Genomic DNA, 16,973 nt, shown 5'->3' on the forward strand with positions numbered 1-16,973 from the left:
TAAGCCACTCTCATGGCATTAGACAGTGAAAAACACACCTAGCTATCCACCCATTTCTTTCAGCACCCAGCAGGGATCAGTCTGCCTGCCCTAACCTTCCCTGACATGGTCTCTGTTTCACTCCTCGTAAGTGAGCTCTAAGAAGTTGTAAGATGCCACTGGCAAATGAAATTAATTGCCATTAAACTTTAAAAGTAAAAAAAGCTTAGATTAAAACAAAATAAAAACAAGAAAGAACTGACTGTTAACGAGGCAAAAAGCTGATTTTTTTCCAGGTACCAACCTCCTCTTTTCTCCTCCAGGACTCCTGGGTAGAGCCTCAATTTCAATTGGTCCACAGGCAGACGCAGCTACGGGGCTGACCACAGGCACGGCTGACCAGGCACCTCTACTGGAAGGAACCTGAAGGGAGAAAGAGAAAGAAAATATACGTCAGAGAGTAGAAGAGAGTAGGGATATGGAGATTTTGAGTTAGGAATAAAGAATGATAAGATTAAAAGGCAATACACTTTTAATCATAAAATAGTTTTGCGAAGGCGGTCTAATATACATAATATCCATAATAAGTATTTTCTGTGTAAAAACAATGAGCATTACTGGTATTGTATCCTTGCCTGTGCTATGATTAGTACTTGGTAGTTTTGGGTTTGATTTTTGAGTGTAACACCTGTCTAAGTTTGTTGCACTGCTCTGTTTTGTTCCTGTGTACAATGGAGACACAACAGTTGAAATACAAACAGCCATCTTTGCTCCTCACCTTGTTCTCTTTACCAGAGCTGACTCCATTGCCAGAGGAAAGAGCCCTGATCAGAGAAAGAAATTGAGATTGTAATTAAGCAACAAATATCATATACTTTGAAAAATTCGAAAAACTACCCATAGATTTAAACTGTAAATAACTGTCACAGTGAATGCCTGTCAAATCAGGTGTGATGAAAAGTCACAGGAGCATTTATCACCAGAATACATTGAGTCAACTAGTCCCATGACGGCTTACCTACCACTGACATCAGTCTTTAGCCCACACACACATATCCCTTTAACAAAAGGCTACCTCTCTAACAAGATTACAGTCAAGGCTTATGGTGTGACTGAATGAACAGAGAGTCAGAGTGAGTGAGTCACAACACTTAAAGCAATAGTGTTTCATAATGGTAGACAAATTCATGTGATGTAAAATAAAGCAATTTCTAGTGCAAGCCTTCCATTGTGGATCTGTCACAAATGAGACAAGACAATGAACATAGAGGGATACAATTTCTACACACATTAACTGATGGGGATGTGATCACTCCAAAATTAATGATGTGCAAAAAGGAGAGGATAGAAAAAGTAATCTAATCAGACAATGGCACAATCACATTAGTTAAATATCAGTGTACTCACTCGTGGTGATGAAATGTTCCTGTAAAAACACAAGTAGGGACAGTCAGTGTTTTGTTGAGAGACATTGTTAAATATAAATAAATATACATAAGTGTAACAGAATGAAAGGATGTGTAAATGTTTGTTATTTCTGCATGCAAGGATAATGTGTCATGGGTGTGTGTATACTGAACATACAGGATATGTGCTTGCACTTGTATATTTCTTGCTATGAAATTGTGTTAATTCTGATTGTTTAGTTATGTCCAGCAGCAGTACAGTCACATGTGCTGTGCATGTGTGTGACTTTGTGAGTGTCGTCTTCACCTCTGTTGTGCATGGTTCTCCTGGAGTATCGTCGACTGGGCCTTCTCTCAAAGGAGGCTGACCGCCTTGCTTTATTGGCCTTGGTTGTCTGATACTCTGTTTTCCCACTGGTCACACAAACAAAAAGACAAAAAACATATTATCCACCTACAAGGACTTATTTTTGTTCCTAGACTCTGACTTATAGTAACCATGATTAATTCATGCAGGCAAAAACCTCAAATAGAAAACTTCTTGATGATTCTTGTCCAAATCTCATTGTCAAAAACAAAAAGGCTCAGAAATGACCCCTGCTGAACTCTGGAGCCATCCAAGCGATAACCTTCTATTACCAACAAACCCTGTAACCTCTGCGTTAGACCAACATTACTGTCAATGCTTATCCAACTGGGTAATGTTTAAACACACACAGAAGAGAACTAGCTGGCTACTGTGGTATGTGGACACTGAGAGCCTGTCTTGTACCACAGCAAGTATCTGTGTGTACACATGTGGGTTTTTTGTATGTACAGAGAATGATACTGTGTGCAAAGCTAGGATTATCTCCATTGATATGTTCAATCACACGTTACAGGAACAAACACATGGCTCTCTATATGAGTGGCACTTAACTCATCAGCAGTTTCCCTTCCCCAAAAGTCTTCTTTTTAAGCAAGCCTAGCTGCACGTGTCCCCACACATATTTCAACTGCAGTGGTCTTTCAGCCAGGAGTCACTCGTGCTCTGGATGTGCAGCTCAGAGCACACTGGACACTGAGTGCTAATGCTGACAGCACAAGATTTTTGATACAGTTTGCTCTCAATTGAATTTACTATGTGACTTTAGAAGGCAGTTGTTGCCAACAGTGATGATTTAAGTGTTTTATAAAAGAGTATTTGCTCAATCATTTGTGTTTTATATTTGTACTTAATTTAGAAAAAAATGAAACACATTTTTCTTTTACTATACCAGTTTCTTTTCTGCTAATAGGTAACAAAAAAGCTTTTTAATCCATTATTTTTGTTGTTTTAACTTAAGCTGCATATTCCCCGTTGTGTTTAAATCCATTCAGCCTAGAAAAAAAAACATCTATGCTTTGATCTGCCAGTGCATCCATTTATTACCTGTATCTGAAGCGTGATCCCATGCGTATGAATCCTGAACGTGCAGAGTTCTTCTGTACCGGCCCTCTCAGTCTAAAGAAAGCATGGTGTTCCACAGCACATTTCCACAGGTGCTTACAGGCCTTAGGGTGATCCATCCTGAAGACGAAGGTGTGCTCCTGTTCTTTGCCCTGGTGAGGATTGGTCTTAGTTAGATTTGGATGATAAAGAGGAGATGTTAAGTTCTAGGTACAGTGACAAAAATCTGTACTTTCTAAAGTGAACATCTTCAGTCAGAAAGGGATGTCTTATCATGGCGCAGTTTTTGTACCACGCTTCCTACAACCAGTTTTACTACAACAAATTCAATACTTGTTGTTGGCTTTAACTGAAGGAGGACTCTCAAAGCTAATGTGCTAGCTATTGCTTGTGGGAAGAGACAAATATGTGAAGAATTAATGGCTGCACTACAGTGTGCAAATGCGGCCTCATTAATCCGATTTCTTGTTGAGCCCAGATGAAAGTCTGCCTGGCACCAACGCCACGCAAAAACCTTGCACTGGCCATTGCAGTGTCACAGTCAGATTCTTTGCAGTGTGTTGCTTTCTTCCACTCTTTTTATTGGTTTTCAGGTACACACTCTTCTTAAATATAACACAGCCTCCTATTTGTGCACAGTACCTTTAAAATGCTTGCATCCGTGATCTAATGCAGCTCTGAATTATCATTACAGGATAAAAATGATTGTTGCGAGTAACTGTGGCAGTGATGGAAGTAAAAATAGAGCAAGAATATCTTAGAAACCTCTTTAAAATCTAGAGAATAAGCATGGCTGTGTGCAGGTCAGAAGTTCCTCTAATGCTCTTTAAGATTTTACAAACACTTGAGTCCTGTACCAAAACAGAGACAGGCACACAAGCTCACAGACAAACATTACATTCGTAGAGTGAGTCACCTGCTTCTTTTTTTTTTTTTTTTAAGTGGGATGCGACTGTTTTACTTCCTCAGTTCACTGTTACAGATAGCAGACATGATTTACTCAAACCATGTGCAGAAATTGTCAATACAATGAGCTCTGATAAGATTAACTGTCAGCACTCTCTCTAATAGTTCTTACTCTGCTGCTCCTGCTGTGCGTTTGTTGAAAAAGCAACCCGATCCAAGTAAGTACAGATCATACTGTGGTCACCAGACGATCATACAGTATAATTGTTTTGAACTGAACTCTGAGTTGGCAGAGAAGACCTGCGTGACTGTGTGTGTGTGTGTGTGTGTGTGTGTGTAGGAGAATAGTGCATACCAGAAATACCAGAGGGGGTAGGCTTCTTTATTAACCTCACTCAAAGACCTCCAGGATGGACATAAACAGTCTCTCCTTTTGTCTCATATACACTAGCCTCTGGGCAGTATAATACTAAGTCTTGTTTCATTTTGATTTGAAACCAACCTCTTCTAGGGCTCAAGTACTACAAATGAATTTTTTTTAGAGGAACATATCTTGGTTATGCAAGACATTTTTGAAAGCTCTAGCTAAGTTTGTAAGTATTGTTGTCTTCGCCATGTTGTCAAATAAATGGCAGCATTGAAATTTGTTAAACATCTGGAGGTGCATCTCAGCCTCAAAGTGGTTTGTATGTTTAATTGTTTGCATTTTGTGACAGAGAATAGATGCAATGGGGTCAGTTAATATTTTACATTTTTAAGAGTATTAAAGAGTTTGCCCTTCATAAAGAAAAGCATTTGAAATCAGCTCGGATTCACTGTGGTTAGATGTTTATGTTTGTAGTAGATAATTACAGTGGTTGTGAATGATGATGTAAAAGATTACTGCAGAATCAACAAACAAGAGCTGTGTATTTAGAAATCATTTGGCATGATTTGAAACAGACGTTTACATAAGTGGAACATACCAAGCATACAGATGGATTCCCAAGATGTTGACATTGCATAGAACTATGTCACTATTGAAATCTGTTGTTTCCTGACTGCATCTGCTTTTCTTGATAATCTTCATCCTTATGAATGACTATGAAATAGCATCTCACTGTCTTATGCAAGTATCAGAGTGACTATAACGCCGTCCATGATTGACGATAATGAATTAGTAAAACACTTGACCTGACAACAGGAATTAAGCGTGGTAAGTACTGTTTATTTTGAATAAAAATAAAAACTGGGATCTGTAAGGGAGAACATTAACACTGGGTCATTGATTACTGTGAGGAAGATTTATGTGGTGGATGGATGCATGTTCTGCATTTTTAACATTCCTTTGTATGAGAGTATCTGTGTGTGCTCATGCTCACCTGTTCATCATCTTCCACGACCACAAGTGTCAGTTTGCTCTTCTTGAAATCCAGACAAGTGATCTTGGGCCTACAACAATTTAAAAAAAAAGAAGGGAGAGTGCACGCAACACAAAAAATCAGAGGACGGAATAATGAATACTCAAACATTTTCATAAGGCATTCAAGTAAATATGTCAGTAAATTTGGATATAATCAAACATACCAGAAGAAAAGCCCGATCTTGGTTTCTCCTTCAAACACCAGAACTCCAGTGGGTGTCAAACCCAGACTGTACTCATTCCCATCTCTTGCCTGCAGGGCAGATATGGGAAGAAAGACAGGAAAAGCAAGAGCTAACATTACAACCCTTTAACATATTAAGTTCTTATGCACATTCCTTCTACTTCCTGTCTATCATGAAGGGAACTTCCCATTCAGGTAGACAGCATATGGTATGGAGAAAGAGTGTGTGTAGGTTACCTTGACCATATGCATGTCCACACCATACATTTCAAGCCACTTGGCTTTGTTCAGGTAGTTAATTTCAGCTTGGGCTGGTGTCTGACCTCTGAAAGAGAAAGAGGAGGAAAAACAGGGTTGAGTAGAAACAAAACAGATGAATGTATGCATGATCAAAAACATACATGCAGCTCCAACCTGAAAGGATGAAAATAAATAAATAAATAAATGGATAAGGTGTATCAATGCAATGTTGCTGATAACAGCCTGTGTAGCATAAGGACTGTGTAGAGAAGCTCCTTTTTTCTGTGGCCATAAAACAAACACACAATAGTGGAATGCTTACCTGCACTCCTTCCATGCATTGTATATCGCCAGCTCCACATCCTCTGTCTGGTTGGGGATGAAGCGAAATTCCGACACAAGGTCCAGATTATGGTCCAACGGGTCACAATCACCTAGCTCAGCTGAAAACACACAGGCACACACAGTGTGAGAGACAAAGGTTAACAAGATAGACTATTTAAAGGGCTGTTGTCGGGAACTACATGAGACTGTAAAGGTGCATATCATAGACTTGAGCTCTGTGTTAGATTCAACAGAAAACTGTCAACATACCTGAAATACAACTTTAGTGTTCACTGAGAACTTGACCTTTAACCCCTGGTGGATGACCCAAGGAGTGTGTGCAGTGAGTAATCCCCATGAACAAAATAAACAAACTCGCCTTCCATGTCACAGTACAGAAAACATGCAGCGTTAGGTCAGATGGGTATCTGTTCTCCCTCTGGACAAGAGGTCACATATTTTATCAGATAAAAAAAAGATGCAAAAACAAAGTTGAAAAAAAAGGAAAATCTAATCCGTGGTTCTGTTTTGTGAAGAAGTAGGACACAGACCGAAAGCCTTGGTTCTGATTACATTTTGCAGTGTTTGGGTAGACAGAATAAACTAGCACTTCACTGTTTAGCATGTCCAGCTGTGAGCTAAGCCTCAGGATATAGAGGAGAGAAAAGATAAGCTTATCCTATCCCTAGCCCAGTAAATGTCAGTGGACCAACATAACTCTGAAAAAAAGGAAAACCAGGAGAGAAAGCTCAGCTGAAGGAAAGAGAGAAGACAGAAAGGGTGCTGGATTAGGGGGCCTCCGAAGAGGATGGAGCACTAATGAGCTGGCATTTACCCCACAGTGACTATGCTTGTGTGTTTCTGTGTGTGTGTGTGTGTGTGTGTCCAAGGATTTGTGCATGCAATCCCATTCCATAAACATCTCTAATGACTCAATCTTTGTTCCACTGAAGCAGCAGCTTTTATATTGCACTTTCATGGAAATGCTGCAATTGTAACTATGAACAAATTCTGCTCCATTAGTGCAGTTTTAAATGTACAGTATTTAGCTAGGGAACATCACGACACCTCAGCTGGCTTGTCTTAAGCCAGAAGAGCAACCGCCCAGTTCTAAAGAGTTTCCCCCTCTTCATGCTGCACTGACAAATCACATCCCAGCCACATGTGTCTGCAATCTCATTCTTTGTGGCATTAGTCAAAGCTAAACCACTCCTTGTTCTGCAGTCTTACGGTAGTGGAAGGGTTTATGTCCCCTTGTGCCCATAGCGGCAGTGTTGCCAGGAACCTCACCAAGATGGTGAATCACACAGACAGCCATGACTGGTTTGAAAGGATAAAGGGAAACTTGATTGAGCAGGGACACAAGGGTCCCCTCTTTGGCCTTGTGAATACATGGCTTGCTAAAATGTATAATGTAGACATAAATTTGACTTGATCAAGCACAGTAAAACAAGGGTAAAGGCTGTAGAGGTTGGGAACAATGTCTGTTGATCATGTGGAAGGGTGGATAACTATGTGGATGAACAGAAATGAGCTCTTAGAACAGGGACTTAGTAATTTAAGGCTGAAAACCGGCCGGTCTCCAAGAATGCAAAAGGACCATGCGTCAACCTAAAATGACTGTCTGACTCAAGCCATGCTGACTGTTATAAGCACAGGGAAGCTTTTGCAGTGGAGCTCCCAAATATTAACAACAGATTTGGAGAGAGATGGTGCATAGGGTGCTTACCTTGTAGCGAAAAGGCAGCCAACTCCACTACTGTTTCAAATGGACATTCTAGCCTGAAAATAAGGATGTTGTCAGAGTCAGCCACAGTAAAACCAGATAACATTTAACACTGCCATAGGCCTAAAAATACCCCTATGACCTTTATTAACCGCTTTCTACATCTTCCTGTGATTATTCTGCCAAATAATTCAATAAACATGTTCCTCCGTGGTTATGTTCACCAAAATGTTTGCCTGTAAGCCTCCTACAGGATCACGACTATGACAACCAACACAACATGTTTAAAAAAAATCAAAGTTTTTTTTCTTGGTCAAGTGACATTAAGGTGGTTACAGTTAAGTGCAGGATGTTACTTACTTGCCACTGAGGATATCTTGCTTTAATTGTAACACAAACAAGTATCTGCAAAAAACAAACAGACGTGATTACATTTAGCAGTTTTATAGAACATGAAACATGATCAACCATCAATGTCAAACTGGCAGCATTGCAGAACAGTGTAAAACATATTTTGTTTTTAAATCAATGGGGAAATATAAAAAAAAATCAGAGTATCAGAGTAAGATCAAGTAAACTGCAGGAACCCGGCATTGGATATTTTTGTGTATAAAGCTAACGTAAGCACAAATTTGTATGTTAGGGCACACATACACACAATAAATACAATCTTGAAAGCTCCATACAACGGATAGAGTTCAAAGGTTTGTGGCCTAACTCACCTGGTAAGTTCCTCGTGCAGGTTGTTCGGTTCTGAGGAGTAAAACTTAACTCTCATGTGAAGGCAGTATGGTGGGCCAACTGAGATGGACCAAAGTTAGAGCAGAGTAAATGTTATAAAGTTTAACAATTATGTGTAATAATCAAATTACCAAGTTAGAAAGGCTACACTAAAATGTCACACTGGATGCACTAAAGTCTTTTGCACTTAAATGATAAATCTGTACACACATTGTAATTTTACAAGAGTATAAACAGAGAGCATGCAGGATTGGGGAGGGTCTATGTATACTTACTTTTCACTTGCTTTTTGATGCTTTTTGTAACGTCAAGCCAGTGCTGAAACAACATAAAGATGATCATTTAAACAACAGCTGCTTCAGCAGTTGAGATAAGGTTACATTTAGAAAACATGGAAACCAACAGCAATATAGCTTAAACATTTGATCTGTTGAACATAAAAGTAAGTCTTTTTCGACAAGGCTATTATATTTGACTTTCTCAGACTTAAAAACGAATGAACAAAAACTACGTAAACTGTTGTGTTAATGAAAAGTTGAATGCTGGGAGTCCTAAATGGCTGACACACACAAACAGTGAAGTCAGTGTTCTGCTCTGTTCTGTAATTCTTCTTGGAAGTTCAGGCTCTATGAGGCATGAAAAATGTCAAGGAGAGGCGGTGGTGGCAGTGCATGTGTAAGTAAGAGAGAGTGAAAGAGAAACAGAGAGAGATAACACAGGAACTCGCAGCACTGGCTAGTCTCCTCTCCCCCACATTCCATATTACAGCCCTCCCCTTCTCCCTCTCTTTACTTCGGCTCTCCCTCCCACTCTTTTGAGTCTCTACCTCTACAACTCTCCTTGGTGTCCCTCCCATCAGTTACATCTTTCCTCCCACTAGCGCTGCCTCCTTCCATGGCCTTCACACAGAATAAGTCTGAAGGAACAGGGTCACTGGCAGACCAATGACTTAAAACGGTTGGTCTCAGAGCACAGCCTGACTCTCAGAGCTGACAAGAGTCCCATAACCAATCCCTTTAGCCCATTCACTGGAAGGGAAAATGCCTGCCTCAAGCTTTCCTTCAAAACGGTTGAACAGTGATTTGAAATAAAATCTGAGGTCTGGTTTTGAACAGCAGCTAAGACTGCTGGGAAATGGTGTAAATATAAAACAGCACTGAAGACATTAATACAGTTCAGTATAATAGATATTAGGGTTGTATGGGTACAGAGTGTGTACCTTGGTTGTGTCAACATGATTCGCAAAACTAACCTCAAAACCAAAATGCTCAATTACAGTGGATTTATTGTTACAAGAGGGTCCTCTGCCTCTGGTTCATCATTTCTGTTTGCAAATAGAGGTGGCCATGCTGCATAAGCTTTGCTAGTCTGGCTATCCATGTTTAGCTGACAGAAAACAGCTGGTGAACTCCCACAACTTTCCAGGTAAAACCCACCCTCTGAATTTTCTGTTCCACATATGGAAATAGTAGGTAGACATTAGCAGATTTTTTTTTTGACAGTAATACTTAGGGTCACAGAGAGTACTTTATTAATCAGTAGCACACTTAACCAAACGATTCAGGACAAATATATGTATCTTTTCAAGATATTATGATAAGAGAGTATTGTAAAAAGAGTTCTTACCGGCACTTGTGCCGAGTCCATGAAGCGCAGCCCGAAGTAGTCTTTCTCCACAATGTCTAGATGGTACATTATCTGGTCAAACAGCTCCTCACCTTTGGCTTTTTTCTGATCAGGGAAAAACAAACAGAAAGAGGGCTTAGGTGTGTGAGTGATAGATGGCCTCATCATGGGTGATTGAGATAACACAAAGTGGTAAATTAGAGAAATAAGCGAGACAGATTTACAGGGGCAATATTGATAGTCATGAGGGGTATGTTCATACACTGTAAGCAAAATGAAAATTAAAGGTAGGAAAGCAAAGGTGAGTCTTATGAAGAGAGTATATCTAAAGAGTCCTGAAGAAACTGGAATCCAAAACCTAACTTTACATTTCAACACTGGACTGGAACTTGTGTTGACAACTCTGGAAGCTCAGTGTGTGGACTGTGGAACAGTCTTCACTACAATCATCAATGAGGCTTTAAAGTTCAAAAATTAATTAATTTTAAAAAAACAAAAAGGCATGGTCATTAAAAAAAATCCTGGTTGTTGTATTACAGATATCTGCAACCTCTATGGTAATTTGCATTTTGGCTTATAAAATGACGAAAAACGATTATTGAAAACTAATGTGTTAATGTATCCATCTGATTTGCCTGAAGAATTTCAAAAGGCTAAAAGGTTTATCAAAAAGGGAAAAATATGAACATAAAGCACTCCAAATTTGAACAGGTGCTCCTTCTAACAAGGCTGTACCAGTTACAGCCTGTGTTCTGCCTGCGACTGGAGATCTCTCCCTCATATGAGCACAAACTCTCACTCACACAAACACAGGCATTCGACTTCCAAACCCTACCATGAGGCACAGCGACAGGGTTGCCATAGTAATGGGGGCTAAAGTGCCCCAGACGCTGAGAAGCTGAGAGAAGTGGGGTGGCTGGATTCATCATGTGATCATCTTACTCTGTAGGCCCTTCACTAGGTCAGGAAAAGACATCATCCAAGATCAGTTTGTAGCTACATTATTTTTGCTTCTTTCCATGTTTGGATTTTCTATCCTGGTTTTTGTCTCTTTATTCAATTATGTCTTTATCCATACTTATCTGAGCTTGACTGAACTTTATTGCAAAAAGTTTTACACACATAAATCACAGTGGTTCTAAAAGAAACTGAGGAAAGAAAAGGGGCATGGGTGATTTAGAGGTTTCCTTGTGTCTCCTACACTCTCCCTCACACACACCCTAAGAGAGCTCCTGGGCAGCTCAGGGGGGCTGGCCCCATGCTAGCTGGCATAGTTGACAAGGCATACCGCACCCCTACAGTACCCAGGGAGAAAAAGAGAGAGAGTACAAAGGACTCATTGTGTATGTGTGTGTGTGCATGTGTGCTGCACCCAAGGCCTTGTTTTACTGCCTGCGGTATTGTTTGGCTATTTGCAGTCTTTCTGCCTGCGAGCATACAGCTTTGTCTCTTAAGTTGCAACTGAGGTATTAAGCGGATAATTTATGGCGATTCAAAAATGTAATTGTCCAAAGCATGGAAATGCATCTTTTAAAAAGGCAAAATGTTGGGTGAATGTAAAAGGTTAGGGGATTTTAAGAAGGAAAAAATCAGTTTGGGCTAGTCTTTTAGGCACTTGACAACTTGAATACAAGAATAAATAGCGTAGCTTTATAAATGGGAATAATTCCCATAACCATTAGTTTAAGGGCCATGTTTACACTTTACACTGTAAGAAATATGTTAAACATGTTAATATTTTGTCTGTAATCAATGTTGCATCACTTTCCATTCCCATTAAAGTTATAGAGTCACTGTTGGATTATGCAAGTACCAATTAAGGAAGCTATGGAAAAAAAAAATACATTGTGTTCATAACTTTCTTTGAATTATACCAAACTGGCCACAAGTTCTACGTATTCTTTAGTGAGTCTTGATGCCATCATGGCAGAATCCCACACAATGATGATCAGTCAGCATAAACACATGCAGAATAGCGGTCACATTTTTTTCTGAATGAGCTTACTTTTATCAGCTTACACCATAAATAGATTCTTTCTGCTGGAAAGACCCTTTTAAACAAGTTTGGGAGCGTTTCAGTGAGTTAGGGGTGATTCAAATAATAAAAATTGACTTACATTTTAATAATTGCATGTGATTTAAAACTTCCCAACATTAATGAGATGTTCTACCATAGAAGGACCTATTTTATGTAAATTAAAAAACGCATGAATTTGCATAACTTTTTCTCTTGGCAAAAATTGTATAAAAATACAAAAGGAAATTGGGAAAGGTTGACAGTGTGGGTGGATGTATGCTGGGGAGTGGGGAGAGACAGAAAAAAGACAGAAGTTAATAAATGTGAAGTAAGGAAAGTGAATCATAAGCCCGTTTCATTATGTATGGACATAGATGCTGCCAAAAATAGGTAACCCTAGGAGACAACTTTGGGTGGCCTTACATACTAGGGACACAAACACAGCTGGGAAACCATTGGGGCTGAATGTAAGCAGCCATCTAAACATCTAAAAAGAAAAACAAACTGCACCTTTTAGAAGGGGTTCAGCTAGATTTATGCCAGCTTGAGTTGAATGACGACACCTAGCACCTAGCAGTTAACCTTTCGATGGACCAATATGCATTGCAGTATGTCAAAGGCCTTGCCACACCCAAAACAACATAGCATTCTTGTTTTATTTTGCAATCAATCAAAAACAAGTTGACTTATACCGTAGGTTATCATCTCTTTTACTGCACAATCCCTGGATGCTTCAACAGAATATACCATACTACTCATAGCAACGAGACACTGCCAGTAAAAAGCAGTGATGTGCTGAGTTGAACTTTTCTCAGAGACTGTTTAACTAAAAGATAAGCCTAGCTGACAAGCAGATAGTGAGAAGCAGCAAACCTCCCTTGTTCACAGAGTTCCTCCATATAAAGCTCAGTTCCTCGTGTTATTTAGCAAGTAGCATATTTAGAAACTGTTCTGACACAATAGTACAACACAAAAACAACAACCAATCAAAACGATCAGGGCCCTCAAGGGAGGGTATCAGATTCTCTTAACTAATAACACATTGGTATAGCTGATATTTCTGCAATTTGGTTCTGCTCTAAGGAGATTTCTTTTGGCCTGGATATTCTGAAAAAGAGCTGCCATTGCAACTCTAAAGTTACAACCTTTACATTACTCATTCACACACACTGACAAAACACCCAGTCTTTCAATTGTAGAACTCTGCTGTTGTACTCTATCTAGCAAATGTCATTGCAGACCCTCCCTTACAGTCTCAGGAAACCAAATCACTGAGCATTATAATGCTAATGATGATGCAAATTATTGCTGTTACAAAGCAGAGTGTCTGGTTTTACTGAGCACTATGGTATGTGTCAAAATATACAGCTTCTAGCATAATGAAGGGCAAGAACCACGACAAAACAGAGGAGAGAGACTTTAGATTTCTCTTTAGATTTTGATGTCGGCTTTTTCGAGGTTGATGAAAGAAAGACTTCACCACAAAACTTAACTAAGTAAAGAATGTTTCCTAAAATATAGGTGGATTGTACCGGTGTTGTCTTGGTTTGTATTGTGAAAGACTTTCTTAATAATGTTATGAAAACAGTCACCTTCCCTTGATGTCTCTCTTCCACACTTTTTCGTAGGTTTTGTTAAAATTTTGTAAGGGTAAAGCATTAAGCCAAAGCAATGCTCCAAACTGTGTCTTTTATGTTATTGCCCTATCACTTAGAGATAACTGGATGATAAGAAGGGTTTGAAAAAGCTACCTGTATATGGGGGAGGGGAAGCACATAAAAGAGCTCCAACTGAGTTTCAAACTTCCTCCACAGACACAAACACAGCAGATATCTTGAGAGTTATATAAGGGATGACAGTACATTAAGGCAAGAGCAAAATCAATTAACTTAAATCTGAGTCAACAACAAACACTTCATTATTTTTTTAAATTCTAGTGATCATTATTGTCCAAAAGAAAGTATAGACAAGCAACAGAGAGAAAGAGGAACAGGGAGAGAGAGAGAAACAGTCCCAACAGATAAACATTCCTGGAGAAGAAAGACTGAATGACAATAGGAGTCAATCCTCTTTTTGCAAACAATACTGAGCTGATAGGTAAGATTACATGTTAATGATTGGGCAGGTCTTACACTTAGACTCAAAAATGTGTGACATCACTCGTGAGACATGCTAAATTAAATACATTGCTGCCTTCTTGTTCAATAAGCTGGTGAGGGAGTACAAAATCACATCTCAGTATGACTGCTTGGCTGCAAATGTAAGCAACTACACGTGTGACAATTATCTCCTTTGATTTTTAAGGAAAAAGTGACAGAAGGAATAAAAAGGTAAAAAGGCAGTGACAGATATAGGAAAACTGAGAAAGCTGCTCACGTCAACACATCTTCCTGGGAATCTTTGCCAGACAGCTAGATTTCAAGACGGACTGAGTCAAACAGGACAGAATTGTAGAGGCTTGACACATGGAATGCAAGTGGTAACAAAAAGAACACAATTCTTTGAGCCATGCGAAAAAGAAAGGTCACATGAGGGGAAAACATCAAGATATTCATGCCCTTAGTTACATTTACAGTAATCATATTGTAACATGACTTAGGCTGCCTTTGGGTTTTTCCAGGAAAGAAAGTTGATACAGAAGACACAACAAACACAACGTGAAATAGAAGAGTGAAAAAGGATAAGGAGTGAAGAGAGGAGGGAGGAGTTGAGAGAGTGACGTTCTGCTGTGTGTCCACTTGGTGACAAGCCAAGCATGTCATGTGATGCTGTCATGTGATTAAGTGTGTTCTCCAGAGAGGATCATGGAATTACAGGTGATCAGCGAAACTACAACACGTACATACACAAACCCACACTCACTATAGGCTTAGAAGAACTGCTCTACTGACAGGCACATTAATGGTCACTTATCCAGTCACAGAACTTGGCTTCGCCACTTTAAACAGTGTACGCACTCAAATCTTCACTCACAGCACTAGCTCTACAGGAACTTTTTTTGGGTTTCTAATGCACCAAAACTCTAAAGTTAAATATTAATTTCAAAGTCAAACTGTTCAAATGTTAATACACCTTGTCACTGACTCCAATAAGGTATAAAAGAATGGACAAACTTTGAAATCATGGATCAACAAGCATCAAGTTGGCAATCACTGGATTTCCTCCTCTGGTGTACTAAACACACACAACCTGAAAGTTTTTAAACTCTTCTTACCGGCAGGTCAACACTGACGTCTGTCCCATCCAGCAAGGAAACACGGCAGGTGATGATTGACTTTGCATCCCCAGCAGCAGGGATGTGTGTTACGGCACGCTGGGCCTCCCGTAACCGGGCCTTCTCTGCATGCTTTCGGATAGAGCGTCGTCCCAGCGTCCTGCGCAGGAAGCTCAGCATGATGGGGAGGGGGAAGGTTACTGTACTAAACCTGTAACAGAAGAAGGTAGATATGAACACACATTACAGCGAATATTACAGGAATAATACATTTTTAAACTATACAGGCCTTCAGAATGGCTACATATCAAAAATACTAGGGATGCACGATATTATCAGCATGTCGGTAAATGCAGATAATGGCTTGAAAATGACAGCATCAGCAGATATGTCATTTTTCTGCTGATATTTCCTGCCGATAAAACAACGTTTTAATTATGCCTCAATGTTCGACGATTCCCTAAAAAAGTTTGACGTAATGCTACGACATTAACTTGGCACGAGTGTGCGTGCACACTGCATGCACCACGCCTCTTTCATCAAGTCGAATGAAGGGTCTAAGATGTCAGCGGTATGGCAAGTTTCCGAAATTGATTGCAAGGTTGCTATTTGCAATGGTTGCTCAGCATCAGTCATGCAAGGAGGGGCCAGATCTCATCATCCAAGCCTGTCTAAGTTATATTTATATTACAGTTTAATGTGAAAGAAAATGTTATATACAAAAAAATATGGCATTTTGTACATAACCTAAGTTTAAGTACTTTTCTTATATTGCCCAGTGAATGTGTATATTTTAAAAAGCACTGTATTATGTTATTTCTGCATCTGCCAGTGGGCCACTACAATAAGAATAGGCATGATATCAATTCCATAACAGGGTAGACTTGATGCTCTTTGCAATCGGCAAAAAGGGTTGGAAAATATCTGTATATGGGATATCGGCAAAAAAATCCAATATTGTGCATCCCTAAAGAAATCTTGACATTACCTGAGTGAATGGTCAAAGTACAAACTGGGCTGTAATCCAATTTATTACCTAATTTAAACAGGTACAATCGTTGAGTGCTGTACCTATCTATTATTCTGGGGTAGCTAGCAACCATTATTTACGCCTAACAATGGGTTTTTCAGTAATAGCTTGCCTGACTACGACCAGCGTCGGCAAATTGACACTTGACGTTAGAGGTGACGCACACTAACTTTAACACAGGCTGACAAGTGAAACATACAGAAATTATCGGTCGTTAAATTAATGGAAACACTTTATATGAGTAAATTAAGTTGGAACAGAAAAAATGACTCACAGTGACCTTAGTTCAACAATATCTGTAACAGTAAAGGGTCGTATAGAGTACAACAGTTCATTATGTCACTTTAACAAAACTATCGTTAACCGAATGTCAGACTGACAGGGATGCTCTTACCAGTTATTCGAAGAAAACAAAAGGCAAAATAAGAATAAAGTATGTATTTGAGAAGGAATTTACAAGACACTTAAGCTTATTCTCAATTAATTTGATAAGTTGTGCTAATATTAGTCGAGTGCAAAGGTACGTAAAGATGCTTTGTATTTGTTGTTCAGGTTTATCAGAAAATAAACTGCTGAGTAAACAGCGCTCTCGGGGCTAAAACATAAAATATATCGTCTGAAATATAAAAACAGGCCAAGAAAATGTACGACACATCAGCTGAATTAGTATCAACAACGAAAACAATTTAACCACTCGCCTCACAATTTAGTTAAGGCCTGGGATACCTGGTGTAAGCAAAAGCAACAGG

At 39.4% G+C, this 16,973-nt stretch overlaps 1 protein-coding gene across 2 annotated transcripts in view; it reads right to left on the reverse strand.

Moving 5' to 3' along the window:
* Window positions 1-16,973, reverse strand: part of epb41l5 (erythrocyte membrane protein band 4.1 like 5) — a 33,209-nt gene that overhangs the window by 15,888 nt on the left and 348 nt on the right. The window contains exons 2-16 of one of the 2 annotated variants that reach the window (XM_069663059.1): window positions 15,195-15,405; window positions 9,964-10,068; window positions 8,613-8,655; window positions 8,319-8,397; window positions 7,957-8,001; window positions 7,600-7,652; window positions 5,869-5,989; window positions 5,544-5,631; window positions 5,287-5,375; window positions 5,082-5,151; window positions 2,797-2,966; window positions 1,693-1,799; window positions 1,387-1,405; window positions 758-803; window positions 284-402 (exon numbers count right to left, since the gene is read on the reverse strand). In XM_069663059.1, coding sequence (XP_069519160.1) covers window positions 284-402; window positions 758-803; window positions 1,387-1,405; window positions 1,693-1,799; window positions 2,797-2,966; window positions 5,082-5,151; window positions 5,287-5,375; window positions 5,544-5,631; window positions 5,869-5,989; window positions 7,600-7,652; window positions 7,957-8,001; window positions 8,319-8,397; window positions 8,613-8,655; window positions 9,964-10,068; window positions 15,195-15,374 — 1,334 coding nt within the window. In that variant the 5' untranslated portion in view covers window positions 15,375-15,405. Of the gene's footprint in view, window positions 1-283; window positions 403-757; window positions 804-1,386; window positions 1,406-1,692; window positions 1,800-2,796; window positions 2,982-5,081; window positions 5,152-5,286; window positions 5,376-5,543; window positions 5,632-5,868; window positions 5,990-7,599; window positions 7,653-7,956; window positions 8,002-8,318; window positions 8,398-8,612; window positions 8,656-9,963; window positions 10,069-15,194; window positions 15,406-16,973 lie in introns of both variants that reach the window. The other variant, XM_069663058.1, reaches the window with a different exon arrangement.

The sequence above is a fragment of the Semicossyphus pulcher genome, unplaced genomic scaffold, assembly GCF_022749685.1.
Source record: "Semicossyphus pulcher isolate SPU_LCO1_2020_fin unplaced genomic scaffold, fSemPul1.0.p SCAF_15, whole genome shotgun sequence".
NCBI lineage: Eukaryota > Metazoa > Chordata > Actinopteri > Labriformes > Labridae > Semicossyphus > Semicossyphus pulcher.